At 26.4% G+C, this 20,449-nt stretch overlaps 1 protein-coding gene across 1 annotated transcript; it reads right to left on the bottom strand.

The window, feature by feature from the left end:
• Window positions 1-900: 900 nt before the first annotated feature.
• LOC114254067 lies at window positions 901-19,081 on the bottom strand. Its single transcript, XM_036287520.1, has 9 exons — window positions 16,967-19,081; window positions 16,198-16,317; window positions 15,967-16,084; window positions 8,520-8,781; window positions 6,387-6,500; window positions 6,228-6,318; window positions 4,003-4,148; window positions 1,041-1,173; window positions 901-954 (listed from the first exon to the last, which is right to left on the bottom strand). The coding sequence occupies exons 1-9, from the start codon at window positions 17,108-17,110 to the stop codon at window positions 901-903; spliced, it is 1,182 nt and encodes a 393-aa protein (XP_036143413.1). The 5' UTR covers window positions 17,111-19,081.
• Window positions 19,082-20,449: the final 1,368 nt, after the last annotated feature.

Raw genomic sequence — 20,449 nt, 5'->3', positions numbered from 1 at the left:
ACTAACGTTCTTTGATTAATTACTGCTTGTAAACGTTCTCATATGTTTATGCAACTTTCAATAATGTTCTGTGGAATTTCGTGGCAAATTTGCCTAAAGGCTTTTCTCAACTTACAATTAACATTAGAAAGTGCAAACTTTTAGTTTTCTATTGTTTTTTTTTGCGGAGCGCTGTATGTTAATCTATTCACGAGTAATATGCGCTGAAAATCAAAATAACCTTTTTTTTTTTAATTTCAATAACTGGATTCAAAAAAGTCGCGATGAACAACCACTCAAAATAAAGGGAAAAGATACCGCTATAAGATGCAAATAACAAAAAATCTTTGCCATTTTTTCCACAGCAGATATAATGCAGCAAAGTTACATAAAAATTTGTATTTTGACGGGTCAAACTTTATCGTTGTGCCGTTTCGTGAAAAAAAAGATAATTAAAATAGCCAAAATTCATCCGAAAGTAGAGAGTTCAAGCTTTAAAATGTTCTTTTTTTTTTATGAAAATGTGATGATTTTTCGCGATATTATATTAACTTAAAATTATGCAAAATTTCGACACAAATTTTTGTATGCGCTAATTTTGTTGACTAGTATATACAAATCAAACCCACACTTTCGATTGAGTTAGATCTCGATTAATTTAATTGTTATTGATCTCTAATAATCTCGGGTGCTCGCAAATCGTGTAGTCGCGTATAATACACAGTGTGGTTTCGCGCTGTGCGTTCACTTGATGCAAGACACTACTGTTGATATATTACTGTTGATATACATTTGTATATTAATTTACATAATTATATATTTATTATATGTTTATTACATTCTATTTAATTAAACACAAAATATATTATTCTTTACCCACTTTACATTTTAATAATTTATATTAATTGATCGTAACTTCCATCAATTTTTAATAGAATTCATGGCAATAAAATAAGACAAAGACGCATTTGTTAACTATAACACAAAGCAACGGATTTATTTTCTTATCTTAAAATATCTTAAAATATATTATATTATGACATAAGTAAAATGTTTTATACCGTAGCAAAACATTGTAAGGACCCCTCGAACATTTTACCAACTTTCAAGCCAAAAGATTTGTTACCTCTTAATAACAAAAACTGTATCAATTTTTGGACACATAGAGGAGTTGTGTACCACCGGACTTCGTATCTACATGTAATAACATAGTATCAAATAATTTGAAAAAAAAAGAAATATTTATAAATAATTTTAATTTCTTATCAGGGACCCAGATCGAATCGAAACAGGAATTGATAACCAGTTTGTAACCGGTTTTTTAGCCGGACCAAAACCGTAATCGTGTTCTGCTAAATTTACAACACCATTAAATTATTTTTGTTTTACGGTTTTTTTTGGTATACTCTTTCGGTTCTTGCAATTTATTTTTACATAATATTTTTATATTTCTAATGCCAAAATTTCTTGCCAAACATAATTATTTTTTGCCAATAAACATCTATTACTGTAGTAAATTCATCCTTGAATAATTAAAGCAATAATAATTGTCAGACAATCAAATTATTAATGATTATATTCGACATCCTATGTGACCAAAATTAATAATTAAACTGTTACAATTAATCATAATAAAAAGAAAGAAAATATCGTACTATTAATAAGTAAATTTTTATTATTTTTATATTTTAAAGGACTCCTAGAGTCGTTTGTTTTACCGACATTCTGTTCAACCATTTAGTTTTGAATTGAATTTACAGAATTAAAAATCCTTTTACACGTTTAAAGTACATACACAAATAAACCCGAAGACGATTAGATCAAGTCCAAAAAGGCAAAAAAATTTTTTTAATTTATTTGTTTATAAAAATATTTGCTTCAAAATACAAGTTATGTAGCTTATACGTACAAATAAATCATCCGCAGTTTGAAATAGATTTAGGAATAAGACTATATTCGTCAAATTACAATTACGAGCCGTAAAAAAAAAATTACTTATTGGATCAAATTTTGTTCAATTAAGCCTAATTCAAATTGATTCCTTTCTCCATACTTAATTCTTTATAAATTATAATGATTATTATTAAACACTTAAATATTATTAAATACTAATAATTAATTACTATTACATAAATACTTATTAAATAACGGAATTAAATTAGAATCAAGAACCGAAACTGTAACCGGAAAAAATCGGAATTTAAGTGATTTTAGGTTCTTGTATTTGCGAAGTAACCAAAACTGAAACCGGAACTGATTTTCAAATACTTTTATTAAACCGTAATTGAAATCAAACAGTAATTTGATTCGATCCGAGTTCTTGGTCCATATATATAAACTGAGCAACAAAATTAACGCAACAAAAATTTTTATCAAAATTTTACTCAACTTTAAATAATCGTAACTTCGCGAAAACTTATCGTATTGGAAAGTTTTTTTTTTTCATTTTAAAGCTTAAAGTTTCTACTTCAAAGAGCATTTGTCAGATTTTGATCCTCTCCGTTTCCCTTTTCGGCATCTCTTCAAAAGTAAGAACGTGTTTTGTCTTCAAAAATTTTCATACTTTGACGCGCTCCACGGGATGCAGTAAATATTTTTGTAAATTTTATAAAAATTATCGTAAAATGAACTTTTCCCTACAAACTGAAAAAAAATTTGAAGTTTGTACGATTTTTTTGGCGGAATTATTAAGATTTTAAGAAAAAATGGTCATTTTGACTTTTATCGCTTGTTACTCGTGAACAGATCAATGTACATACAGCGCTCAGCAAAAAAGCATTGGAAAGCTAAAAGTTTGCACTTTCAAATGCTGTTATTAATTTTTTCATAGATTTATTTTTTCTAACAACAAATCGCGTTCAAAAATTACGTAAAAAATCGCATATTTTACGGTTTTTATTTAGTTCAATGTACTGTCGTGAAGAAAGATCCAATCACATCCCTAAAGCAAAGTTTTATAGTACAGTTACACCCCAGTAATAAACACTAAGGTTCTTTGATTAATTACTGCTTGTAAACGTTCTCATATGTTTATGCACCTCTCAATAATTTCCTGCGGAATTTTGTGCCAAATTTACCTAAACGCTTTTCCCAAGTTATCAATTAATATTTAAAAGTTTTCATTTTTCCATTGTTTTTTTGCGGAGCGCTGTACGTTGATCTATTCACGAGTAATAAGCAATGAAAATTAAAATGACCATTTTTTCTTAAAATCTTAATAATTCCGCCAAAAAAATCGTACAAACTTTAAATTTTTTTTCAATTTGTAGGGAAAAGTTCATTTTACGATAATTTTTATAAAATTTACAAAAAAAATTTACTGCACCCCGTGGAGCGCGTCAAAGTATGAAAATTTTTGAAGACAAAATACATTCTTACTTTTGAAAAGATGCCGAAAAGAGAAACGGAGAGGATCAAAATCTAACAAATGCTTTTTAAAGTATAGACTTCAAGCTTTAAAATGAAAAAAAAACCTTTCCAATACGGTAAGTTTTGCGAAGTTACAATTATTTGAAGTTGAGTGATTTTAGTAAAGTTGTTGTTGCGTTAATTTTGTTGCTCAGTGTTTATATATATAGACAGGGTGTTTGGTAAAGATTTATGCAATCTTTATAAATAGGTAGAGCGCATTAAACTAAACAGAAAAGTCCTTTACTGTTTTTCCATTTTTGCAATAGTTAATAAGTTGTTGATTACACAGGCACACAGTGGTTGGTTCGGCGGACCAAACTAATTAATCCTTATGTATTTTGACTCGCTGAATTCAAATCCAAGGTTAGAATTGCTGAATTGGCTTATTTTTTCCTAATTTCTAAAAGAAACACCACTTTTTGTGTACCTGTGTAATCAATAACTCGTTAACTATTGCAAAAATAGAAAAACGGTAAAGAACTTTTCTGTTTAATGCGCTCTACCTGCTTATAAAGATTGCATAAATCTTTACCAAACACCTTGTATATAATATTAATTTTTACATTTACTAAAGTCTATAAAACAATTATAGTAAACTACAATATTCCTTACGCAGTGGCAAATATAAGATTATAATGATCTGTAATTTCTTGTCCGATAAAATTTGAAAAGAACATGTATGTAAAAAAAGTTAATAATATTATAAAATGTATTAGAAGTTCCTCAGCGTTAAGTTTAGATGATAAGATCTGAAAAACCTAATGTACAAGTATGAATGTTAAAATCAGTTTTTAAATCATAATTTAAATTAGATAACTAAGATAGATAGAAATCTAACAATCTATTGTACAAAATATAGTTTTAAAATTTTCAATATTTAGAATTTTTAACTACATATTTTTAGAACTAAATAAATCCTTATTTATCTTAATTTTAAACACATCCGACACTATATAAGATTTGCTTCTAAATTGTAACTAGCAAATTGGTCTGTTCAGTTCTTTTCTTTAGAAAAAAATAAATAGAAGAAGGAATTCGAAAGGCGTTCTTATTATAACAAACCAAGATAAATGTCGCGTTAAATGCTGAATATGTAAACTTTTGCATGTGGTTTTTTTATATAAGTAAGTCTTTTCTATATAAGTTATATAAGTTTAATATAAATAATAATTTTTCGTGCGTCAAAAGTAGTCCCTTTTGTGTCACTTCTCTATAAAATCACAGATTTCAATACTTTAACATTATGCACAGTTTATGTTTTTTAATAGATGGCGTAAAAAAAAAATTCAGAACAACTTTTTCAGCACTTTTGATCATTATAACACATGTAGAAATGTCATCTCGTGACAAGCATATAATAATTTTTGCAGACATTCATCGACGCTTCGTCGTTTTCACGATTCTAATAACTTTGACTAAATTGTTAATTTATGAAAACCCAAGACACTTAAGGGATTATATCCATGCACAGGCAACAAAATATACGGTGTGAGCACCGGGTATAACGGTTTTTTGCATTCTTACAGGTAAACGTACTTGTGCAAAAAAGGCCGATTATACGCCTTTGTTACATAATGTAACTATTGCTAAATCTTTATTGCTGAATACCGGACAGTAGTCAAAATTTGTTACTTTAAAGTATATTAAAAATAAAATATTTATTAAACATTGTGTTAATAAAGTTTATTAACACAAAAAACTTGAAAAAGTCATAAAACATCTATTAATATTATTGTTTATTAAATAAACAGTAATATTGATAGATGTTTGGTAATTTTTTAAACTTTTTGATTACTTTAAAAAAAAGTAACATTAGACGCAACAGATTCATGTATTCAAGAAAAAAAAGTGTCAAAAAACCGTGTTAAAGTTAAGTTTATTGTAAGCTTAAATTATAAAAAAAAGAGAAAGATAATATCATCTATATCGGTCTACAGCGAATCTTGATACCAAATAATTTTTGTGTAATTTTTATTCTCTTCAACTCATAAACGCGCCGCATTTTTGTCGGTCTTAAAACACAGTCATTACATAAAGTCAGACTGTATAATTTCACAAATTAAATTGACAAATAATTTAATAATATTGATGTTCAAAAGCATCTTATATAAGGTTCCCTTACCACAAAAAATTGTAAACGATTTATTACAAAAAATAATACTTAACTCTCAGTAACTACACTTCAATTTAATATACATACTAACCATCACACTAATGCGATTTAGAATTTTGCATGTTTAAAGTTGAATATATGATAAAAAAAGAAAATTAAATTTATAACCTATGGTTTCTGGAGTAAAATTTCTTTATAAATGTAATAAATATATTTATTAAAGCAAAAAGTAATTATTTATTTAACTATAAACATAAACAAAGTCAAAATAAAATAGAAATTTTTTAAAATTCAAAAGGAAAAAGTTTTGGGCGATGCAAACTCGCACTAGTATGATTACTGCAGGCTAGAATTCTTGATCTCTATGTAGGCATTTTTTTAAATCGACTATCAAGTATGATATTACGTTTTACAATAACTGATATAAGTTAGAAACTTATTTTTTCAAGCAACGTAATATCAAAGATAACAATTAAAATAGAATTAATAAATAATTTAAAAAATCTAAATATAAATTTAAAATTTAGATAATTCGAAACATAGTCATCAATAACATTACAAAAGTAGAATAAAAAATTTTCTTCTATAAATGTCACTAAAATTTTTAATCTAAGTTGTCAAAATCATTATTCAAAATATCATAAAAATTATTAAACAAATATAAAACAACATAAAAACATGATGTAAAATATTTATTAAATATAAATTTATAAATAAAACTTACTTGGAAAATATTAAGACTTATAGCGAATATTCCAAATATTATTGAAAACATAAATGACATCTGAAAGTTAGATACTAAATATTCGGAAAACCTTTAAAAAATGAATTGTTATTACATATATAACAGAGATATTGTATTATAGAATGTAAATATACTCACATTATTGCCTTTCTATGAATAAGTACACCATAAATAAGACCATTATAAACCAAATTTTTGTTTTTGAGATTAATACTTTGAATGTAAATTTCTATTGCCTTCTTGATGCGATAACTGCAAATAATTTAGCGATGAATATTTAAAAATGTCGCTGTCTCGAAAACAGAAGTTGATAGCAACAAAATTAATATTAAAAATAGTACATTACGTAACAAGGACGGAAAATTGGTCTTTCCGGCATGAATTTCAAAGAACAATCTATATTACACACTATAGTTTTTGTAAAAACTATAGTGTGTAATAACTTTAAAAAACTTTATTATAATTTACAAATTAAAATTTTTTTTCGTTTTTTATATAAAATTCTTACGTGCATATTATGTTACCGTCTGTAATTTAATTGTGGAAAAAGATTTTTAATTCTGTAAATACAATTAAAAGATTAGTGAATTGAAAATAATCCAAATAATCAGGTAAAACAGGACAGCTTTAGCATTTCCTTTGCTGAACCTGTTCCGTTTTACCGATTATTTTGATTATTTCCAATTCATTAATCTTTTAATTGTATTTACAGAATTAAAAATCCTTTGGCTGTAATTCCGAAAACGACCAATCTCATAGTTCATTCATGGTTTATGCATATATAAATATGTGTATGGTAACGGTGTTAACACCTACTCATTTTACGAGTACACCCATAAAAAATGTAAACAAAGACATTTCTTTGCTATAGTTACACACACACACACACACACACACACACGCGCGCGCGCGCGCGCGCGCGCGCCAAATAATTTATATGCGTGTCGCCAAATAACGTGATTATGAACCAATGTTGAAATTATCAAACATGCTGAAAAAAGTCGTCTTACAATGTTTCACTACAACCGATGTCTATTAGAGAACAAGAATTATGTAATAATTTTAAAAGACTGAAATTGACTTCACCGACAAAAAAGTAACACAAAAAAGACCACTTTTGACGCACATGTAACAAAAAATATATTAGTTTTTAAGAAAGGGCATACTTTTATTAAACAGTTATTAACAAAAAGAAATATCTTTACGGGATCAATAACACGTGAATAAAAATAAAATATAAAAAAACATCAATAAAGCGATAAAATGAAAAATTTAGTAAAATCAAAATTGTAGTAAAAACTTCTGTTAAAAACAGTCAAAAAGAGTTTAAATTTAACAGTTTTTAACATAATCTTATCCGTTATATCTGCAAATTTAAAGAAAAGACTCAATTCCGATCCGTTTCTATAAGCAACATTATATATTGCATTTGCAAATGCAGACAGAAATTATAACAGTGTGTAACTGTATGTATGCAGGGTTGTTATGTTTTAAACATATATGTTTATAATGTATGTTTAAAACATAATTTTTTAAATGTGTGTTTTTTATAAATATATTTATAAATTTTAAAATATTTGATTAAAATATTCAATAATTTTTACTTGTGTATTAATGTATCGCCCTTATGGAATAGTGGAAGATCTGAACCTCGAGGTATTATTTTTCGCAACAAATTATTTTCGGGTAAAGAGGGGGGGATTCTAAAATGCCAATAAACATTTAACTGTGTTTTATGTTAACAAATTCGTCGGCGCGCAGTTTATATGACCTGTAATTATTAAATTAATATATTAAAAAATTATAATCACCAAGATTTAGCTGCTAACGTTTAGCCTTTCTCAACCGTTTTTACCGACATGTTAATATTATATAAATTTATATGTAAACAGTATAATTAATAAAGACTTAAAGTAATACGTAATATTTAATTATTAAATATGATTAAAAAGAAAAATGTAATCTTGTTGAATTAAAAAAAAAGTAATACTAAATAAGAATCCAATTAATGTCCAATATGAAAAATCAATTGGTTTAATATTGGACCAATGCTGAACTTTGCTTAGACAAATTGACTAAATAAGACATAGCGTCTACTTTACAATATTAGACCAATATTGGGAATATATTGTCTTTATATTACTTTCTAATATTGCATCAATGTTTTTTACTATTAGGATTAGAAAAAAAAACTAATTTATTTACTTAATTTTACTATTTTAATAATTTTGATTATTACACACATATATTTGAATATTTACAGTTTCTCACCTAGCAATTTTAAACATTCCGCATGCATGTTGATGACATGTAAAGTGCATTGATCCTGTTGTTGCAAATGCAATGAGTCCTATGCAAAAAGCTGCATTTATTTGGAATTGCTGTATATAGTAATATCTTTCTTGATCAATGAAGTATTCAGTAAAGATTTGCAGGCGACGTGATCGAGACTCATTTGTAGTTAAAATAATATTAATAAACTCTGGCCAGAATTGGATACTAACAAAAATAAGTATATCGCAAACGACAGCTACTAAACAACATTAAAACAAATAATTACTCATGTAAAGTAATCTTTTTATAATGTAAATTTAAGGGAATGTTGGAAACGTTTGTTTTACCGACAGAAAGACAGTATTTTTTGTACCGTAATATCTTTTTATTTCTTTTATAGATTTGAAAATCCTTCTCAAGAAAAAAAGTGTATATATTACTACCAGTCTATGGAGTGGAGTTTGAACTAAAAATTGAAAAAATTGTTAATTTATGATCACATCGTAACAATGTTTGCTTAATATAAAAGATCTACAGTTTGTACTTAAAAAATTTGTATTCATAGATTGGTAGATGACAGGAACAAAGTTTTGAAAATTAGATTTTGATTGAAAATTGTGCTACAAAAATTTAGGTTACATACGCGTGAAAAGTCGATAAATAGAACAATATGAAAAAAATTTTTTTTTGTTTTCAATATAAAGTTTAATTCACAAAGTGATATTAATATATGCATTTTAATTCTGGATTTCCAAGTCTATAAAAGAATACATATAAAAGCTTATTAATGATGTGCACGAATGACTCTACATTATCAACCCCGAGCAAGTTTAAGAGGCTGTCCAGCATTCCCTTAATTTATCTATAATTAAACACAGGACTACGATTTCTGACGCCAGAGCAGCATAAGTACACAAGTAACACACCGTGTTATATGTATACAATAAATGCACATATTAGATGTGATGCGTTACAGATACATCGCAAGCTGCTCGGGTGCCAAAATAGGCAATCCTATAGATAAACGCAATATTAATATATTATAACGCCTATGTAATCCTTCATTATAATTTATATCTGATAGCATATCAAAAATAAATGATTAAACTAGTAGACTTTCTAGAAAAAATGTTTCATATAAAAATATATAAAAACATATATGTTTTTATACGAAACATTTTTTCCCGGGTTGTCATGTACAAAACAGAAAAGAAAAATTCTAAATTAATAAGCAATAAATATTTAATTATTATAAACAATTACGGATAAATAATTACTTGAGAATAATAAATAGTAATTACATTAAATCTCAACTAGATAATAAACATAAAAAGTGTTTAATTGATATATATATATATATATATATATATATATATATATAATAGAGTAAAAAAAGTAGCAAAAAATTTAATGTAGGAAAAAGAGAGATTAAAAAGAGTAAAATAGATAGAAAATAATCGGATAGAAGTAGCAAAGATAGTCATTCTAAGGGAGTTGTAGTTACTGGAGTTTAAAAATAAGTTTAAACAAAAGAGTGATAAGGAAATGGATAAGATTAAGAGAATAATAATAGATAAAAAGGAAAGTGAGAAAAAAAATGTAGTAATTGAAGAAGCGAAATTAGAAGGAAAGCTCACTAGGAAATGGAAGAAATTTTGATGAAACATTAGGTACGTCTTTACTATTTAAACTTTAAAATAAGGCAATTTTTAAGTTTTTTATTACTTAATTCTGATACTTATATTGTAATATACTTATTTATATCGCTTCTACAACATTATTTTCTGTATTCGAACAGAATAATTTTTGGTTTATTGTCTGAATAAATAACGATTTTCTCGCTCACGTATGTATATTTTAAATTGTCTTATTTCTTATTATCTTTTTGTAAAGAAGAATAACTGTCAATGAGCGGGAAAATAGTTATTCAATAAGACAATAAAATTATTTAGTTCAAGTACAGAAAATAATGTTGTTTAAATTTTATAATTTTCAAAAATTGTAATTATAAGGTCAAATGTGCGCAAATTCAATATAACGCACGGGCAGCGAGCCGCATCGCTTTCTCCACTCCATCGCCATACGCCGTTTTGCTCGTACGTTGCAACTTTATAACATTGTATAAACAAAACTTTTAAAGATATTTACTTGAAAATTTAAAGACAGTAAATTCAACTCTTCTCCTAGACTTGGTGCAAGTTTCAAGTCTTAATGTTAACAATTAGAGCTACAATAAATTTTAATACGAAAAAGTTATTTCGATTATAAACTGAGATAAAGCAAATTTTCTTTTTTCTTAAATTTGTATAAAAATAAAAACTATTGATTAGTTTTTGCGCCTCTATGATAAAAATTAAAAGAATTACTCCATTTGTTAGCAAGAAAAGAACCTACTTTTTAGAGACATTTTTCGATAGTTTAAGTTATAAAATTCTTATAAAGTTTTAAATTGTAGTGATAGTGCAACTCTTAAAAAATAAAAAGCACCCAAGTTGGTTACTGTGTAACTTGCCAAAGCTGAAGAAATTGATTTTTTTGGAGACGATTTTGTAATAAACAAATAGTTTCTTGCAAAAACCAATAAAGATTTTGGGCTAAAATTTTACACACTTTTTTATCATATTGTACCACATTTTAAAGCCATATCTTCAAATCTTTATGAATAATAAGTAAGTGAAAGAAAGGCCTGTTTTAACGGTTTTAATTTTTTTGCAACTAAACGTGTGAATTTTAACTTGTTGCAGCTTATTTTGCAGGTCTTTTCAAAACTTAGATTTTTTTAAAACCTTTTTTTGTAAAATATTTATGTTTTGTTGCACATGCAAAAATCTGTTTTTCACACCTTTATGCCTTTTTTGTACAACTTTCCAAAACAAGTTATGCGAGTCTCAAACGCACACATTTTATTTCTAATTACCTTTCGAACATTTTGTTGAAGAGAAAGTGCCACTTAATTATTGTACAATTAGTTCATTTTCAAAATCTAATTTAACTGGATACTGGCCATATGAAGTTAATTGTATTCCAGAATTTCTATAGTGCATGTAACGTATTCTATATACAAATCGAAATATAGCTAACTTCATATATGGCTAGGCATTCCTGTCCGCGTGTGTACGTTTCATCTAAAGGATATTGCACGAACGTTACAATATCTCAACAATATCATATAGATTTTAGATATTCTGTTCTTGCAATGTCCTTCAGTAAGAGTGTGCTATATGAGATTTGATTACATACATTTTATTGTAATGACAATATAAAAATAAATAAGTATGTAACGCTCGTATAAATTATAAAAACAATATATCAAAAAAGGTCAGAGTAAGCAAATTAAATGTAGCGAGAGAATAGTTTTATTAGAAACAAAATAACAAAATAGTTTTGAAATCGTGAAACGTTTCGACTTTACAAAATCATCCTCAGTCGCTTATAAAACAATTTTAAGATAGTAAAAAACAGTTACTGAATAGTAGTACGTACTAAACTCTGAATAACATAATGTAGAAAGTTTAGAATATTAAAAAATATAAAAATAAAATTAACAAAGATTAAAAAGTAAACAAAAAAGCAAAGTAAAAGATAATTAGGATTACCATTCGAAATTAAAGTCTGATTCGGAAAAAAACATTGTTTTTGAAAAAATAAAAATAACGGATAGAGAAACAGTCCAAGAGTAGTCCGTTGTATCAAATGATCAGAAGAATGAACGGAAAAAAAATTATATCACATGTGCGTCGCAAAATGCCCCTTTTTTAACAGTTTTCCGTATCAAAAGTAACCAATCGCATACAGTAGGCTAATTTCGGCACGGAAATATTATTCGTACGCAACGTGACGTCATCAGTGCCGAAAGTGACGGTAAGGGCCGAAGCACAAAACGTGGCGTAATGATTAAGACAGTCGTAGTCGTAGACGTAGACAACGCACAAGCTTGTCGCACTACGACTGTTTTAATCATTACGCCATGTTTTGTGCTTTGGCCCTAAGGCTTTCAGCCCACCGAAAAAACGGTGTTGCACGGATTTTAATGCCATCTCTGAGCACAACAATATGCCATCAATCTCTTTCGCATTAGAGTCCCTAGAAATAAGAGTCTGAACAATGTGTGGTTTTGAAGCAAAATGGCGTCGATAGTATACAACAGCAGCTAGTTGTACACATTATATAAAATTGTATTATATCAAATATAAAACATTTGGTTTTTTTTATTTGTCTACTGCAAAAGTATGTCTATACATTATGATTCAAAATTATTTCTCAAATTTAAATCTTACCGCGCGCTTTGTACTCAAAGAAGGGATCTGATTGGTTCCGCCATTTTGCTTCAAGCCAATAAAAATCTAGACAAGACTGTCCAGACTCTTATTTCTAGGGACTCTATTTCGCATATGTGTTTAACGCCATCTCTCACCCAGTGAGAAATAGTACATCAAATCGACATCGATTCGACGTCGAAATCATCGAATCGACATCGATTCGACGTCGAAATCATCATTTCGATGTCGATTCGACGTCAAATTGATGTCGAATTCATTATCGTTTCTCACTGGGCAGAGCACATAAAAAAGTTGTTGGAAATACTTCAACACCTTCACAAAGCTAAACTTTCACAATAGTCTTTGTGAAATGTCAGTTTTCTTGGTAGAATAAAAAAACTTCTACGCACAAGTTTATTAAAGACCTTGAGAATTATAATAAACATATGGATCTGAACACTATATCTAACAATAAGATCAGAAGCGCAACTATCTCAAAGTTACATAAGTTTTTAACAAAAACTTCAAAGTTAGATCTAAATGATAGTTGCATTATCAACTTATACAATAATACTTCTGATTTCGTAAAAAAACATCCAGAGGTCATATTTACAAGAGTTGACGAAGGCAATGTCACTGTGGCCCTTGATAAAAATGATTACATAAAAAAATGACAGTAATATTAAATGATCAAACTACTTACATGCAAATAACAAAAAATCCCATTTCCTGCTTGGAAAAAAACCTCAACCAAATGTGTAAAAAAAATGGCTCAATAATAATTCTATCTCCAATAAAACTTACTTCCGATTACATTCAAGTGACTATTTTATCGAAAGCATATGGTTTACCCGAAATACATAAGGAAAACATTCCTCTAAGAGTTATTGTTTCCTCCATAAATACGGCCTTGTATTCGTTGGCTAATTTTTTGCACAACATCATTTATTAAGGATAGTTTACCTAAAAACAGCAAAGTAACTGATAATAGCTTTGAATTATATAAAGCACTCACAGGTACCACTATTCCATCTTCGCATTTACTTTTTTCTTTGGACGCAGTCTCTTGTTCACCGACGTTCCTCAGGATCTTGCAATACTCAGCATAATAGGCAGATAGACATACACAAAAAAAATACGCCTATCTCTCGTGATAAATTTATATCAGCAATAAAATTTGTCTTGTCTACATATTTTACATTTAACAACAAAATTTACAAGTAGATTTTTGGTACCCCCATGGGACCACCGTTATCTCCCATTATTGGTAATTTGGTGTTGCAGGATATTGAGAAAAAAGCTTTAAAAAAGATTAACTTAGAGATACCGTTTTACAGATATATCGATGATATTATTTTATGCGCTCCGTCGAACAAAATCAATGACATTATGAACATATTTATAATAGTTTCCATGAAAAATTGCAGTTCACCATTGAATTAGAAAATAAAAAAAAATTAGTTTCTTGGATCTTTTATTAATTGTACAGGACAACACAATCTATATTGATTGGTTTCAGAAAAGGACATGCTCAGGTAGATACTTGTCATTTTACTCTCATCATCTCTTATGTCAGAAAATTGGGACTATTTACAGCATGATTAACAGAGCTTTATTACTATCTCACCCTATATACCACCAAGAAAGTCTTGAATATTGTATTCAAACTCTCAGAAAGAATGGGTATATTCTGGACTTAATCTTTAAAGAAACGAATAAAAAAATTAAGAAAATCATTAATAATAAATCGTTACCGTTACAAGAAAAAGCTCTGGTTAATAATAATAATAATAATAATAAGAAAAATTTGCACAAAAAAAGAAATATTTTATATTGCCTTTTATTAAAAATATCTCTGAATTAACCTCATCAATGGTGAACAAAAATCTGTTTACAGTAGGATTTAGAATTATTAATAAATTAAGTATGTTCATAAAAGTTCAAAAAGATAAAACGAATCACAATTCTACTAATCATATTATATAATAATTTATAAAATTGATTGCTTGAATTGCGACGCCACATATGTAGAACAAACTACTAAAAAAAAAAACCGGCGACCAGAATTAAAGAACATGCCAATGATTTAAAACTTGAGCTCTCTAGACACTCTGTAATCACTAAACTAGAATAGAAACGTGTCATAATTTTGATTGGGGAAATGTTACAATTCTTGACTACGAACCCAATTACAACAAAAGATTGGTCTCTGAAATGATTTATATAAAGAAACAAAAAAAATAGTATTAATTTACAGACCGACACAGAATGTCTCGATGACTCATATGCTTGTTTATTTTATTATCTTTCAAACAATAATTATGTACATACATAGAGTCTCTCTTGTACCAGATACTCATTTTACTTTTGATTTCTGCTTCATACATATCTAGCACGTTTTTAAATTTAAACATTTTTTCTCTTTTTATCGGTTTTAACTTTAAGTCTAAAATCTAATATTTCAATAGTTTTGAATTTTTTTCAATACATCAAAAGGCATATGTAAGTTGTTTTTTAATTTATTAACATTAATTTTAAATTAATTCTCAACATTTACATATAACTTCAATCTTCCGTTTTTATTCAGATACTTGAATATTCATACTTTCACAATTTTACAACAATAACGGCTTTTGACTATTTTCTTTTCATTTTTACTCTCAAAAGAAAAATTTTTTTCCGTTTTTTTTTCTGACTATTTGATACACTCTTGGATTGCTTCTTTATCCGTTATTTTTTTTATTTTTTTTTTGACGAATGACGTTTTTTCCAAATCAGAATTGAATTTCAAATGTTAATCTTAATTATATATTTTATATCCTAATATCCTCACTATTTTACATTATTTTGTTTCTAATAAAACTCCGTATTCTCTTGCTACATCTTAAATTGTTCGTTTCTCCAACAACATATAAATATTTTTATCTTTTAATAACTTTACTTGTACGAATTTATTCATCGTAATTATTAAAACGTATTAAAAGATATATTTAAGAAACAAAATGTGTAAAATATTTTAATTTTGAGTATTTTTTAATTTTTTGTGCTTTTAATTTTTTTATTTTTTTAATATATCTAAATTTAAAGAATAAAACATTTTGCAATTCAAAACATTAAAAAAAATTATTAAAATTTCATACTTGTTAATATGTTATAAATACAATAAATAAAAAGTATTGCCTTACTTATAAACACAGCCGTATAACGTTTTGAAATGTTTCCATATTTTTCAAAGATGGCAATTTCCTGAATATCCTTTAAGTCATCATAAATAAGCTGAAGTTGTTCTATTGAATACCTTAACTATTTGTAAAAAAAATTTTCTTATTTTCTATATATTTTTAATAAAAAGAAAAGAACTCTAAACGTTGCAAAATTATTTTATGTGAATATTAAAATAAATTTAATTAACTTACTTTGTCGCTGTTAACATAAAACGAATTGTATATAACGGCTAAAGTAATAATACCAAATGACAAAGAACAAAACTTTGCAACATAATCTGCAGTACATTTTGAGGTCACAAAGGTTGCAAACTGTAATTAAAAATTTTTTTTTATGTTAAAAGGATGTTAGAAGCATTATATATGTCTTTATTATGTACCCTTTTAAACATAAACCTGATCATACATTATGTTAATGTTCTATTTACCAAAACTCAGTTCTTAAAACAATTTCTGGTGTTAAAATTTTTGGTTAATAATAAATTATTCTATTTTTTAATAATATTATACAAAAATAAATTGAACTTATTTAGAAATAGTGCTTTATTTAAAAATCAATCTAGACATATTAATATTATTTAAAAATTAAGCAAGATATCATTAAAACAATGATATTTTATAACGTGTAACGTTTTCAAATATGTAGTTCTTATTGTTGTATACAATGTTATTATAACAAAATATTTCAGTAAAACATTACAAATAATGTTCAAAAGAAACATATATTGAAAAGATTGTATGAGGCCTTAAAGTAAAAAATAGAAATTTGTTAATGTAAGAGCATACTCAAAATTGTCTTTTTGTGTGTAATACGAGATTCGCAACAAGTATTTGATTATTTTTAATTCATGAGACATAAATTTAATAAAACAGTTTTATTTTAAGTAAAATATATAAAACAAAAGTCCTTAAATATTAAAATAATGTTCTACATTATGTAATATAAATGTAGTCAACATACCTGAAATATAATGGTAGTTGCAATAATACTGTAGCAACAAAATAAATAAAAGCGAGAAAATTTCGAATATTGATAAGGCCATAGACCAACTATCAGCAAAAAAGTACGGTTAAGACTAAAATATTTGTCTACGATACTGGTCATCTTTTTTCTAACATTAAATGTGGTTAATGGGAGATAAAAGAAACGAAAGTCCGTTATTCCTAACTATTATGTATAAAAGAAATATAAATATCTTTATCTTTTACATTTTCTTTTTTTGTAAAAACAGTTAAGTGCTATAATGCATTTTCTATAATTTAATCTAATCGTGCAGTTATAAGATAATATAAAATATTTCTACATGCAATTGAAACACTCGCAATTGAACACTATGGCGTGTATGTGATAGTCGCTGCCGATTACATCGATCCAATGCCGAAAGAACATCAGATGTTTCTTTCTCATGGAATATTGAGAAAAATTTTGAAATAAAAGTTACGCATATACATATGTGTATATTGTTACGCGGGCCGCTCGGTATACTTCTCGACCGCGAGTCAGCTGTCCGATTATGATTATCGATCGGCGGCAGCGGTGCCAAGAACTAACTAGTGCCAAGAAAAATATACAACTATAGTTAAAGAGAAATCGCGCGCATCTTATTCAGATGCTTATCACAGCATTATTCTGTACTTATTCTGAATAAAACTCTTTGGTTCATTTAGAAAAGTAAATGTTTCTTCTTCAATTTAAAAATCGGCAGAAAATAATATTCAAAGTCAAGGCGAAGAGATATAGTCATCAAGCGTAAAGAGAAAAAAAGAGGAGCCGGATATACGCGATTGTGAGTAGAGAGAACGCGAACATATTCTGTAACATTTGGCAAATATAATAAATTCGAGAGTTTACTCATACAATCAAGAGTATTCCTTAAATTTTTTTTGTCCCAGAAGCTCTGATTACCAACACACTAAAGATATAAAAACAGCTTTTGACAATATAACAAAAAATTACGAAGTATTTTAAAAGAAATAGAAATAGAGATGCAAGTGATAGAAAAATAATTTACGAGAACATGATGAGGATGATAATATGAATAGAGGAAGGTTTGACAAAAGTTTTCAGGGATGTGTGATAAATTGTCTACTTTAATTTTAATCTGTATATAACGGACCTATAATAGATGGATACATGGGAGAAAGAGGAATAAAAGGTCTTTTAAAATTAGAAAATAAGAGGATTTAGTCATTAACGCAGATGATATGACTATTTTAGAAAAATAGAAAGGTTTAAAAAATACAATGGACATGTTTAGAAAATGTTTTAAAGAATAAAGAATTAGAGCTAAATTCCAAAAAAAGAAAAGTAACAGTATTCAATAGAAATGGGAAAAAGAAAAAAAAGTGGAAGTGGAAAAATAAGAAGTTAAAAGAAAGAACACTCGAATATCTTGACTTTATATCCAATAGGAAAGATGTAACAGCAAATTAACAATTTTTCCCGTTTTTAGTAGAAACTCTACTCCACAGACTGGTAGTAATGCGTATTCTTTTATTCTGGAGAAGGATTTCTAAATCTATATACCAATGTGTCGTGATTACTTTGCGAAAATATGTTGCAATTGCAGCATTACAAATTAAAAATTTTTTCTATAACAAATATAATTTTTTCTAATAAATATTTTTTGTATTAAGAATTATGATTTTGTGTATTAATAATTATGTTTTTTAAATAAATATTACTATGTTCTTTTACTATTGTGTTTGGACTACATACATTTTCTACTAAATTCACATTACGAAATTTTTTGAACAGAATAAAAAAACTTATCGTAAATTCTTAAAGTACAATTCTTCCCTTTTCCATTGATCACTATTTTAATTACTTTATCTTTTTTTTCTAATAAATACGTTGAAAAGAAAGCAAATTTTTACAAAAATTTTTTGTTCCTTTCTCATTTTTTTCAAAAAATCTTTTTTCTTTTAATATCTTCAACATTTTAGCGAAGACCACATTATTCTGAGATTTTTCCTTTCAATTAAAAAAAAGAAGTTAAAATTGATTAAATACATTTAAAAATATAAGTCAACGAAATTTTGGGGTTAGCGTAACTCCTACAAAAAAGTTAAAAACAAAATAATTTTAACAACTACAAATATTCTGAAAAATAAAATTAAAGATAAGATAACACTAAAAAATTGTTTTTAAATAAAGATATAAATTACCAAAGAAAATTAAAATAGTATAGAAATAAAAGCTCTAAAAAGTTTAAAATAATTAATATAAATAAATTAATTATTATATATTATAATATATAATAAATTATTATAATTACATAAAAATTATTTTTAATATAGTAAATAAAATATAATTAATAATAATAAAAGGTATTAATCAAAAATACATAAAATACTTTGAAATAATGTATAATAATTAAATTATTTATATTAATTATTTTAAAGTTTTTGATGCTTCTATTTCTATACTTTTTTATTTCTTTGATAATTTATATCTTTATTTAAAAAGATTTTTTCAGTATTATTTTAGCTTTAATTTTATTTTTCAGAATATTTGTACTTGTTAAAATTACTTTATTTTTAACTGTTTGGTAACTTTTTTATTTTGTGTTTAAATTTTATATTTTTTTACATACTATCTTTAATTTCATTTTCTTATCGTAATTTTTTAAGTGCATTTTTAAAAATATATTCTTTATTTTACTTTTTAAAATATTTTTTAACTTTTTTTAGACTAATTTTTAGCCACAGTCGAGAGTTTTTTTTAAACTTTTTTATTTCAAACTTTTAGAAGTTAAACAATGTAATACTATGGATAAATTATAATGTGTATTAAATCAACTTAAAATATTTATAAGATGTTTTAATAAATAAAATTAATGATTAAAGATGCATTTTTAAAGAGTCAACAGTCGAAGATTTATTTCTCGAGAGGCGGTTTGTTGCTAACAAATAAATACTTGGATAAGTTGAATTAATATAAATTTTTTTATTAAATTAAAATTAATAGTTTGTTAAAATTAGGTTATATTAAAAATTGCATAAATTATTAAATACTTACCATTAAAAATTGTATTAAAATTAAGTACCCATACAGCACATGTAGACTAAGAATGTTCTTTTTTATTTTAATAGTGCATTTTATATTAAAAAATTAATATTTTTTTACAATTTTAAAATAAAATTTAAAAAATTAATTGTTTTTAATCTTTACTTCTTTTTTCTTAAGACGTCGTTTTTTTTAATCTTTATTTGTCAAAATAATTGTACTTTTTAAACAATATTAAAAATACATTTTATCGAAGAATATTGCAGCAGTACATTGCGTATGTTCTGAGAACATTCGAGATACGTATTGAGAACATACTGAGTACATTTCTATTTCCGCTTTCTTCTGCTTCGTAGAATATACTGAGAATATTTTGCAGTAAATATCAAGAATATCATTAGTATCAACATAGAACCAATGATAAAATGTGCACGG

Source organism: Monomorium pharaonis, chromosome 5 (assembly GCF_013373865.1).
Source record: "Monomorium pharaonis isolate MP-MQ-018 chromosome 5, ASM1337386v2, whole genome shotgun sequence".
NCBI classification, from domain to species: Eukaryota; Metazoa; Arthropoda; class Insecta; order Hymenoptera; family Formicidae; genus Monomorium; species Monomorium pharaonis.
This window is presented reverse-complemented; position numbering and strand designations above follow the sequence as displayed.

What these genes read in the sequence shown, in the direction of transcription:
- LOC114254067 (XM_036287520.1), bottom strand. Translation starts at nt 17,110, where the DNA reads ATGACCAGTATCGTAGACAAATATTTTAGTCTTAACCGTACTTTTTTG. An exon ending in CAACTACCATTATATTTCAG is followed by an intron (nt 16,318 to 16,966) that starts GTATGTTGACTA and finishes TTTTAATTACAG; the next exon opens with TTTGCAACCTTTGTGACCTC. An exon ending in CCTTACAATGTTTTGCTACG is followed by an intron (nt 955 to 1,040) that starts GTATAAAACATT and finishes TTTGTGTTATAG; the next exon opens with TTAACAAATGCGTCTTTGTC.